Below are 11,891 nucleotides of genomic sequence, written 5' to 3'. Positions count from 1 at the left end.
CACTTAGTCCTGGCACTGATGAAACCTGTAACTTTGGACCTGTATTTTCTGCTCTAAAAAGAATTAGATGAGTTGACATTTCCTTCGGGCAACAATTTTACAGTCCAAGTGAAATTATGTAAGCACCTTTGATGTGGAACAAACTAATCAAAAATCACTGCAGTGACACTTCCACAATAAAAACTTTGAAAAAATGTTAACAAATGGGGGAAAAGCCAACACCCAGGACAAAGGATTTAATCCAGCATTTATTCCACACTCATGATGGTTCTGTTATCAGAATTACAAGTCATAAGAACAATCTATCAAACAATTTGCTGATAGTCTTAAATAATGCAGCACAGCATTACTATTAATAATTCTCTGTTCTAGGTTAAGTTTAAAAACTCAAACATCAATCTTCATTATCAAAAAAAGTTTTGAATTAAAAAAAAGGACACTATATCAAGCTGTTTCATAATTTAAGTATTTTCCACTTATAAAAAGGCTTTGGAAGCTTGAGGCTTGAATCTGTTTCTCTACTCATCTGCCCCACCCTCTCCCAATTATGTTAGTATAAGGTTGCTGAAAGAATGCTAGGCTTAGACATTTTTTTCTTTAATATAGTATTTAAAAAATTTGAGAAAGAATTCAAGAAAAAAAGATTACATGTCATGTAGTTTTTCAAATAAAAAAAGGAAAACTAAGTGAATAAAATTTAGGCATACTAACAGTGTCCCTTTGAGGTAGAATGCTAAAAGGACTTTTGATTAAATCACAGCCTAACTTAAACCTCTGTATCCAAAACTTCTCTTAAGTTTTCTCTAAAGTTAATTGTGGAGAATATTAAGCATAACATATTAACAAGAGCCTTCTAAGATAATATACAGTGGACAAGAATGTTAATCCTACAACTGCTGCCTTCATGTACTGAAAGCACATAATTCTCCTATAAGACATCCAAGGTCCATTCCTAAAGTCTTTAGCATTCTATTATGAAAAGCACAGCCATGCTAACTTCAGTACACAAACCATAACCCCACACCTACAAAACAAAATTAGAATTAGTGGCAGTTTATTGCCTTATACAAATTTAACCAACATGGCAACCATGCCAAAAGAATTAAAACATTTTCAGGACGTATGTACAGACTATACATTTTAAAAACAATAAAAATGCAAGATCTGTGCATCATGTAGCAAACTCAACATGTGGGTGAAAACATCAATGCAATAAATGGGATTACAAAGGCACTTCCCTACACAAAAGAAGAAATGAAAACGCAGCCTAAAACAGGGAGCTTGAAGAGTGTGTTAACTACTGCACAATTTCAACTTGAAAAAAAAGAAAAAGTAGATTTAATCAAACATTTATAGGATTCAATATGATCCACTTTTACAAAAATTTTCACACAGTCTCATCTTTGTTTTTATGCTGTTTTTCTTGGCTCTCTCGGTCTATACTTTGGCTCCTCCGTCGATCATGTTTGTCTGACTGGTCCTTACTATCACTGTGATCGCGTTTGTGGGATCGTTCTTTGCTTCTGCTACGCTTTCTAGATTTTTCTTTGTTGGGGCTATGTTCCCGTTTTTTGGATTTTTCAACACTGTCAGTTCTTCCTTGACTGCCACTTCTACTTCGTTTATTTGATTTTTCTTTACTTTCATTTTTGTGTTTACTTGATTTCTCTTTGCTCCTGCTTCTACTTCGTTTCCCTGCATTTCTACTTCTGCTTCTACTTCTATGTTTCCTTTCTCTGCTTCTACTTCTACTGTGTTTTTTCTCTTTTTTGGAATCTTTTTTGTCATCTCTATGCCTCCTATCATCTTTGTCTTCTTTATGTTTCTTCTCTTCTATCTCACCCCGACTTCTCTGTTCCTTGGATCGTTCTCTGGATCGTTCTCTCTCCTTGTCTCGGTCATTACCTCTTTCCTTATCATAGTCTCGATCTCGTCTTCTACCTCTCTCATTTTCTTTCTCTCTTTCCCGATCCCTGTCCCTTCTATCCCCTTTTCTATCACGACTTCGACTGCGACTTCTATGCCTTTCCCTACTCCTGCTATGCCTTCGATCTAACCCACGATCAATACTTCGGGATCTCCGCCTTTCTTTCTCTCTTTCTTTGGCTTCACGCTCTAGTCGTTGACGTTCTTTCTCTCTTTCTAATTCTCTGTCAAAACTAGAAGACCCATGGCCCTCTCGATGATGACTTCTACTTCTTGATCTTCTTGGGGACCTCCGTGGACTCAGCGATCTCCTGGGAGATCTAAGAAAGAGGGAAGGAAGAAGGAAATTCCAATGAATAAAATATATTGTAAGGGGGGCGGGGATTTAGCTCAGTGGTTCTGGTGCCTGCCTCTCAAGTGCAAGGTCCTGAGTTCAATCTCCAGTACCAAAAAATAAATAAATAAATAAATAAAAATAAATAAAATATATTGTAAGGATTGAAAAGCAGCATGCTCAAGGCCCTAGGTTCAATGCTCAGTGCCACACAAACAAAAAACAGCCAAACATAATGTACAAATTTCATCAGCATTATTCAGGTGTCCGATTACATACATATCAAGAATAATAGGAAAAAAAAAACAAAACGGGCCGGGGATTTAGCTCAGTGGTTCCGGCGCCTGCCTTTAAAGTGCAAGGACCTGAGTTTGATCCCCGGTACCAAAAAAAAAACCCCACCAAATTGGGATGGGCCGGGGATGTAGCTCTGTAGTGCCACACCTGCCTGGCAAGTGCAAAGTTCTGAGTTCGATCCCTGGTACCACTAAATAAATAACTAAATAAATAGAAATGTATCTCAGTGGTAAAACACTTGCCTAATATACACAAGGGCCCTGGGTTCAATCCCCAATACCAGGGAGTGGAGGGGGCATGAGTGAAGTTGGGATGGGCGTGTAGCTCAGCAAGAGAATGTTTGCTGAGCGTGCATAAGGCCCTGGGCTAGATACCCCAAGCAACAGGAAAAAAAGTGTTATTAATTTAGTTGTACAATTTTATTGAAAGTGGCTTGAAATAAAGAAAGTCACCTTTTGGGGGGAAAATCACAAACTAATAAAATAAGAACCTGTCATTGATTTCCAAGAACCATCAACTTTGCAGGAAGCAAAATTTAAAAAAAGAAACCATATAATTTGTTACATTACCTTGAACGTCTTCGTTCAACATGTCTTTCTATTTCCTCAGCACCTTCTTTCCCATCTTTCTTGATTTTCCTAGGTCGACTTTTAATCTGTTGATCAATATTCTTCTGAACTGGAACTGGAATTCTTGGGAACAAGGTAGAAAACCACTCCAGTTTTGTGAGAAAAGACCGTAGCATTTCTCCAATTGTCATTACACAGCCTCCACCAGCCTTCACATCTAGGTCCTATGAAACATAAAAGATACCCTAACCGTCAAAAAAGTATTTCACTGCATATGAATATTAAAAAAACACTTTTTTTTTTTTTTTTACCGTCTGTGGAATCTCAAGTACAAAAACGGTCTAACAAAAATTTCAATGTTTTTGTATCCCAATCTAATAATGAATGACATAGGAAATATTTGGGCTTAGTGTATACATGCAGGTGAGAACAAACCCTGCAGCCTCATGGGCATAAAGGGAACTGATCTCACTCAGTTAACAAGAATATCAAAAAGCTCCTTGTATTACTAAGCTATATGGAATCACTGACTTAAATTTATATTCCACATTCCTACTAAATACATATTTCTGTGGACATATTTGGGCACATCATACCTAGCACTGTAACCTAGCTACATATGAAGTACTTCAGACAATTCCTGTCTAAAGGTTATCTTTTAAAAGCTGTAATATAAAATGAAGCCCTAATAAAACTGGAAGCAATAGCAAACCAACTGCCATGAAGCAGTGAGGTTTCTAATTTAAAGTTATGTAGAAAATAAATAAATGAACAAATAATTGGAAACGCATAATCCATGATGACCATTGTCTCTGAAAAGGGTCATTACCGCATGAAGGCCTTCTTGCTATGCCCTCTCACAGCTCAGGACATGTTAGTCAGCTATTGTCAGTCCCAAACCTATAGTGCAAGCACACAAGGAAAGTGAGATTTGTTATCTAAACAGAAAACAAGAGCTAAAGGTAAAACTGCTTGCACTCACACACATTTAAGTGTTCAGATATACAGTATTTCCAAATATAATCGCTGCAGATATCTAAGGAAGAAAACATAAGTTAGCTTAAATAGAGGACCTCAGATTTGTAAATACAATAAAAAACAGATTAACAGAAGCATTCAGAAACAAACCCAATACAATAATTATGCAGAGGGACATGTGTTTTTGAAGACAGGAGAACTGCTTTAACTTAAAAATGATCATTTGAAGAGGAAAAAAACCCCTAAAGATTGTGATCATCATCTAAGGTATTTTTTGCTTCTTCTGAATTATTAACACTCAGTAAACAGGACAAAAAAAAAAAGGAGAGAAATATTAAAAAACAACAGACTTCTATTAGAATTATTCTTTAATCCAGCAAATTTCTTTGAACTTTTTAAGTAGAACTACGGAAACAGCACTATAAGCCTGCTTTATGAACTGTAAAAATCATGGTGGGAATTTATATAGACAATATAGCTCATAATTGAGTACATTCTGGTATTTTAGACTTCAAATTAATAGAAGCATAATTTAATCTGATTCAATAGCTTCCTGAAGTAACTTTTCTGAACGTCACAGGCTCTGGATGGCGAAGGAGATTCAAAATTTTAAAAAACCTAAACTATCAAAGCAAAGATTTTTCGGTTTTTTGTTTGCTTTTGTGGTACTGGGTATCAAAACTAGGGCTTTAAACATGCTAGGCAAGTACTCTATATCAAGCTACATACCCAGCCCTTGCTTTTGTTTTTTATAAATATGGTATGTGTGATACACTAGAGTCAGGAAGCAAGAATTAGCCAGGCATGGTGGAGAACGCCTGTAATCCAAGCTACTGAGGTGGTCAGGAGGTTGAGGCAGGAAGACAGCAGTTCAAGGCCAGTCTGGGTAACACAGCAAGACTTCATCCTGGGGATGAAGGATGGGGATGTAGCTCAGTGGTGCCATGCGTGCCTGGCAAGCACAAGGTCCTGAGTTCGATCCCCAGTACCAAAAAAAAAAAAAAAAAAATCTGGGCTTGTGGTGCACACCTATAATCCTAGCACTTTGGAGGCTGAGGCAGGACTGTCATGAGTTCCAGGTCAGCCTGAACTACATAGTGAGACCCTGTCTTGAAAAAGAAAAAGAGAAAAAGAAAACGGACTTATTTTGTCACCTTAACAAGTCATCTCAACTCTCAGACTATTTATTTAAATCACACCAGCTCTTTGATTATGCAGTTCTATGCTAGTGGAAATATTGATATTTGGAAGAAATCAGAGAGTGAAGAATTGAAATTTCCAGAAGTTAAAAAAAGCCACAATTAGTATTTTGTGTACATATCTCTTTAACAATGTCAATCTTGGGCATGTCCCACTTTAAAAGTCACTGTCAATTGTATAAGTTAGGATCAAATCAACACACTGAACATAATTAGGAAGAGAAAATTTTCTGTAATTACCAAAACATATTTGAATGATTTAAAAGGAAAATTAAAAAAAGAAACTTAAAAAGATTTAACCTAAGATATATAAAAGGCACCAAATGTTAGTAAAAGGACAACAGTTCCAAAAATGGCGGTGTAATAAATTTAACTACAGAAAATTCTGGAAGACATCAAACCTCTAATAAATAAAAAATATTGAAAGTATGAAAGTAATCAGAATAAAATGAATTATTACCCTTGTTGACATACCTCTTCATCATCAAGGAAGGATTCAAACCAGTCCCACAGATCGGTAGGGGGCTGTGTATACCTAAAATTATGAAAAATTTATTAAGTTTATGTGAACTAAAATGAGATAATTTATTTAAAATGTAAATAAACGCATGCTCACCTTATATACATAAATCCAAGGGCTCTAATATATGGAGAGTCTGTGTGTGTTATAAGACCCATTACTTGCTTACGAGTTAACTTCAGAGTAAATAATTTGTATAATAGGCAAAAAGCAGTAGAAACAATTCCTCCTGTTCCAACACCTCGAACCTTTAGAGGAAAGAAAATTAAGAAAAAGTAAAAAAAAATTAGTATTTTTAACACACATTAAAAAACCATAATCCAAGCCAGGCATGGTGGCACACATGCCTATAATCCCAGCACTCGGGAGGCGATCGCTGTGAGTTGCAGGCCAGCCTGGGCTACAAAGTGAGTTCAAGCCCAGCCTGAACTACATAGCAAGACCCTGTCTCAAAAACAAAACCAAAAAAAACCATAATCCAGAACTAAGAAAATCACTTTTTCTAACCTTGTTTTATTCACTGGAAACTTAACATTTTCTTAAAATTTTAAGATCTGCCAATGACTTGTCATTTGAATGTGTAATGACACACAGACCTTTATTTAATTTTCCAATAAACATAGTTATCAGACACAGAAGAAACTAAAAAATGCACGTACTTCTACTTACCCCTCCGCACATCCCTGTCTGGCCAGCTGTTTTTCTGCTTCCTTTCTCCCATGGCTCAACATGTGTGACCTGAAAATAGAAAAGAGGAACACAACAAACACTCATACTTTGAATTTTTTCAAGTCTGATTAAAGTAAGCCCAAGTTCATAATAGAGCAACTCTTCCAAAATCATTTTGCCATTATGTATGCATTATTTTTTACTCATGTAAACCATCTTTGGAAAAACTGCTTAAGACAATTAAAGAACACCAATAAAACTACTGAGATTTAACAAATCCTAACACGTTTGCAGAGCAGAAATCATGTAAGATTCAGGAAATTTCTAAAGTCTCATACTTGCAAAGAATATCTGATAAAGTTCAACTTTTGTGTCTTATAACTGCTTAAAAATAAAAATTCTCATTTTAAAATGAATTTAAGCTTCCAATATTTTAAAATGGAATGACATGTAAGTATTAATTTGAAAAAAATTAAAACCATCAACAGTACAATTTTATGGTGACTTAAAAACCTATCCTGTAAAACATTAGAAAATGAAAGTTTTCTAAAACACCATCAATTTACTTTCAATACAAAATTATGGAACTTTAGACACCATTTCACCAGGACAGATTCACTCCTGATTAAAGATCAAACTACAAAGGACACATGTAGAGATCATTCTTGTTTTAATTCATTTTCAGCCTAATTACGTGGACCAATTCATTTTTTTCTATAAACGATCAAAAACTGAACGTGAATAGTCATTAACATTTACTACGTATAATCAAAGATAACATAGTATCATCTTTGCTAGAGTGAGTTTCCTACAAAAACAACTTTAGCGGAAAATAGCTTTAAAAAAAAAAAATCTCTAAAATAGAAGCCAAAGTGTTTTGGAAAGATAAGACCTATTTTTTAATTTCTTAAACCAAAAATAAAAAACTGTTCTTTCACTCGGTTTCTAAACGTGTATTTCCACTCACACAAGCTAACATTTTACAGTTTCTTTCAGGGGCTTTAGACAGAAAAGCCTGCATTTTCAATTAAGCACTGCATTATTTTGCTCAACTCCTGCAGTGCTTTACTATTTTCCTTCCCCCTAGCTTGCTGTGTCAGCAGTATTTTAATTCCTTAAAGGCTAGCCAATGTAAGTGGCAGATTAATAAAAGAAATTAACACACAAAACTGGAAGCCTGCGTGTTTCAATGATAAATCTGGGTCATTAGTTTTAAAACTGAATACCTGAACCTTAAGCTGTTTCATAACACATCTGAAACTTGAAATCAAGTTTTTCCTCTATTACATTAACATTTGCCTGTTTTAAAACAACCTGCCACAAAAGCAGGAACCCGATTTTCAACTGTTCAAAGTTTACTGCATAAATAAACTTAAGGGTTAAATAGTATTTGCCACACTGTATCCATGCTGAAAAGGCTTACCTTTTACAAGCTAGTTAAAAACTACTTCATAGTATTACAACTGGACCTACTATATACTCTTTAAGAGAATATCAACTCTGTACCCAAAGTTGAACTGTATCCCTCAAAGTGTTTCCTACAGAAAGCAACTAACATCTCAAAAATCTTTCAATTACCGAAACACTTAACCAGGGAAAGGGCTAGGCAAAACAAAGAATGCCTTTCTGTTAAACATCTCCACATGTATGCTCAGATGACAGAAAATATGTAATTTGTCTCAAGTTCTTAAATGTCAAAACAATACATATATTAATTAGATGCTCAAGTGTTTGAAGGCCATTAAGGCTATTACTATTTTTCAAATATTTATCAACCTTAGGAGGCCTGGAAGATATTTTTTAAACTATATAATTTGCAGGGAAGTGCAGAAAGCCTATCTAGTTGGTAAAGACCAAAACAAATGGCCGCAAAAAAAAAAAAAATCGAATCAGCTGTTCATTTAACCAGGGAAATGCATTTATGGCGATTGAGCATGATTAATAGTGCATACCTCTACCTGCGACCCTGGGCTGCTCCAAGCCTCGCTGCAAGACTGAGTCAATCCTGCTAACGAAACAAGAACTGAGACAAGAGTGCAGTGAGGAGGCGCCAGGTGAGCTCCCCAGCACAGCCAAGCCAGCACCGACCCTGCCGCAGAAGCCCAGGGCCCAGATAAGTCTAAATATGCCCAATGCGCAGGTGGCTGAGACCTCATACTCCTGACTTCCTGCTGGGAAAATTTCCAGGCCTTCCGTACACCTCTAGTACTGGCACCTCTCCACCCTCAACCCTTCCACCCCACCCGACACGTACGCACTGACCATGTCCCTGTCTGGACTGGAGAGTACCAACGACAAGGGACCACATTCAAATCATTACACACCCTGGCCCGGGGTGAGCGGGAGAAGCACCAACAAGTTGGCGTTTAGGAGATCCACGTCAAAAGGAATAATTTTAAAGATGTGAACTGGAGAGACTTCTCTTAACTCTTTTCACCTTTTTCCTACCCCTCTTGCCCAACACACCTCGAGGATAGGCAGGAGGTTTGGGAAGGAGAAAGGTCGATAGTGGCGGGCTCTCCTGGCCCTAAAAATCAGAAAAGGAAACGAGAGGGCGGCCCCAGCTCGACCCCTCCCCGACAGGTTACAGGCCGCAGCTCCCCTTTAGTCCACCTTCCCCACCCACACATCCTCAGATCTCGGGGGCCGCCTCTGCCGGTTTCCTCCATACCCCTCTCCCGAACTTACCCCCAAGGCCTAGACGCTTCGTACCTTAAAGTAGATCTCGTCCACCACCTCGTGGTAGGTCTTGAGCTCGTACAGCTGCACTTTGAAGTAAGGCGAGGACAGGATGTTGGTCAGGATCATGGGGTTGAGGTTCATGGTCTTCTCGTTGCCCCATAGCGGCAGCACATTGCCCTGCTTGCCCGAGACCGCCGGCTTGGTGGCGCCCCCGCCGCCGCACTGCTGCTGCTGCTGTTGCTGGGCCGCGGCCGCGGCTGCCTGGTGCTGCGGCTGCGAATTGCCTGTCAGCGCCGGGCTGTTGTTAGCCATGTTTCGGCGGAAGGAAGGAAGAAGGGAGGGAGGGAGAAGGGAGGGGGAAAGGGGGCCAAGCTCGCTCTAGCTCTTCGGGACAACGGTCCGGGACTCTACTCCATGGAACGCCGTCAAGAGAAAGAGCCGCCTCGCCGTGCCCCAGCCAGGCGAGGGAGGGCAAGCGGGACGCCGACAAATGGATCTCGCGCCGAGATCAGAAGCCAAGACGCGACCAGCGAGAACTCCAGGCAGAAGGCAAGTCGGCAGCCCAGGACAGTGATCTCTTCCGCCAACTGCCCCTGGGATCAAGATGGCGGCCCAGGCGGATGTGACGCAATACGTCCGGCGTTCCACGCTTAGCCGGTGGCCAATCAGAGACACCCGGGTGGGCTGGCGATTCCTACTCCTGGTTCCGAGAATTCGCTACGCGTTGGAGGGGTAGTAGTCGCCTCTTGTGCGCTGCTGTTAGGTTTCCCGGGAGAAGTTGGGATCCGGGCGAGGGAATTTGGGGCCCAATCTGTACATTTTAGAGTTTGGACTGGGGCCTACCTGTTTGTCCGGTCGAGAGATGGGAGGAAAGGGTTAGCTTGGCCGTTGTATGCTTACAATTCATGACTCTTGGCTCTTGCCGAGTATGCGGTTATCCGAGTTCACTGTTTTAAAATTCCCCAGAAAGGATTAGGGTCAGAGACCCCTATAAAAGGCTGTTTGACCTTCGCTGGGCTTAGTGTCCGTTAATGTTTGAGCCTGACTTCACCTCTGTTAAGATTGAAGAAACAGCGGGCCTGGTGTTGTACGCCTGTAATCCCAGCACTTGGGAGTCTGAGGCAGAAGGATCGCTGCGATTTCAAGGCCAGCTCGAACTACATGGAGAGACCCTGTCTCAAAAAACAACAAAAGACATAACATCTTGCTGGGCCGTTGAGAAACATTGCAGGAACTGCTTGCACTGTGACTGTAGCCTCTGGTAGAACGTTGCAGGCATCTAGTGGGTGCCTTTTCTTTTGTACCTATTTGAGATCTCTCAATTCTGCTGATGCCTTGGGTCGGTCACTGGGATGGGGCCAGGGCAGGGTTAGCGACGGTGAACAAAAGGTATAAACATGTGTTTGAATTAGTTTCAGATTTCAACAGCTACTAACTTTATAAGGTTCATAGTGATTGTGAATTAAAGGTACAGAGGGCATTGACATTTCTGCGGATGGAACTGGGGTAGGCACCTTTATTGGCAAAGAACAGTTTTCCCAATGAAGCAGGTGAGATTAGGCTTGTTAGTAAATACTCCAGTCAACAGTGACTAGGAGATATGCTTAAAGCGATTGAATGAGGATATATGCCTAGTGGTGTAGCTCAAAGTAGAGTCAGAGTTGAGGTCCTTGGTTCAATCTATAAGCAGCCTGATGATTTTACCATTAGCTTCATTTTTTGAAAAATCTCAGGCTGAGATATGGTTCAGTGATAAAGTGTGTGCTTAGCATGCAGGAGACTGGGTTTGGTCCCTGACACCAAACAAATACTGTAAACAAAAACTATTCAGGTATGATAATTTTTTGTTTGAGACAGGGTCTTGCTATGTAGTTCATGCTGGCCTTGAACTCATGGCAAGCCTCCTGCCTCAGCCTCCCAAATGCTGGGAGTACAGGCATGTGTTACCATACCTGGCTATTCACGTATAATTGAACACTGCACATATATAGAGCTATAAAGTTTGGTTTAATCAGTTTTGAGAAACCATTGGGACAATAGAAATAATAATCACCCTTCATGCCTGTAAGTTTTCTTTTGTCTTTTGTAATCCATCTCTCCCTCCAGTTTCATCCCCAGTCAACTGCTTGGTGTCAACATAATTATTTGCATTTTCTTGAATTTTAAATAAATGGAAACGTATGCTATGCTCTTTTTTTGCCCACACTTTTTTTTTTTGTACTGGGAATCGAACTCAGGCCCTGTGCTTGCCATGCTGGTGCTGGGCTGCTGAGCTACATCCTTGGCCTGCCCACACTTTTTTTTTTTTTGTACTGGGAATCGAACTCAGGCCCTGTGCTTGCCATGCTGGTGCTGGGCTGCTGAGCTACATCCTTGGCCTACCCACACTTTTCTTTAACCATATGAAGAAAAGATGTTTATTTAGCTCACAGTTCTGTGGGTCCAAGAGCACGGTGTCAGTTTCTGGTAACAGCCTCATAGCAGAGGGAACACATTTGCTTGCTTTTTTTTTTTTTTTTTAAATAATTTCTTTTTTTTTTTTAATATCACTGATTTTTTTTTTGGTGCCAGGGATCGAACTGGGGACCTTGTGCTTGCAAGGCAGGCAGTGGAACCACTGAGCTAAATCCCTGGCTGCTTGCCTTTTTTGACTCAGCATCATTTTGAGATTCATCCTTGTTGCATGTATCAAAGAGTCATGTGGGTTTTTAAATCAC

General features: G+C 39.6%; 1 protein-coding gene across 1 annotated transcript; it reads right to left on the bottom strand.

The window, feature by feature from the left end:
* Window positions 1-230: 230 nt before the first annotated feature.
* Prpf38b (pre-mRNA processing factor 38B) lies at window positions 231-11,360 on the bottom strand. The gene is made up of 6 exons (XM_004853601.4): window positions 9,205-11,360; window positions 6,493-6,561; window positions 5,920-6,071; window positions 5,778-5,838; window positions 3,127-3,350; window positions 231-2,246 (listed from the first exon to the last, which is right to left on the bottom strand). Exons 1-6 carry the CDS (start codon window positions 9,484-9,486, stop codon window positions 1,388-1,390), a joined length of 1,647 nt encoding a protein of 548 aa, XP_004853658.1. The 5' UTR covers window positions 9,487-11,360; the 3' UTR covers window positions 231-1,387.
* Window positions 11,361-11,891: the final 531 nt, after the last annotated feature.

The sequence above is a fragment of the Heterocephalus glaber genome, unplaced genomic scaffold, assembly GCF_053883595.1.
Source record: "Heterocephalus glaber isolate CG9 unplaced genomic scaffold, H.glaber_assembly_v1.0 deba00001442, whole genome shotgun sequence".
In the NCBI taxonomy this organism is placed as follows: Eukaryota; Metazoa; Chordata; class Mammalia; order Rodentia; family Bathyergidae; genus Heterocephalus; species Heterocephalus glaber.
This window is presented reverse-complemented; position numbering and strand designations above follow the sequence as displayed.

What these genes read in the sequence shown, in the direction of transcription:
- Prpf38b (XM_004853601.4), bottom strand. Translation starts at nt 9,486, where the DNA reads ATGGCTAACAACAGCCCGGCGCTGACAGGCAATTCGCAGCCGCAGCAC. An exon ending in TGGACGAGATCTACTTTAAG is followed by an intron (nt 6,562 to 9,204) that starts GTACGAAGCGTC and finishes TTCTATTTTCAG; the next exon opens with GTCACACATGTTGAGCCATG. An exon ending in GTTGAACGAAGACGTTCAAG is followed by an intron (nt 2,247 to 3,126) that starts GTAATGTAACAA and finishes CCTCTTTCTTAG; the next exon opens with ATCTCCCAGGAGATCGCTGA.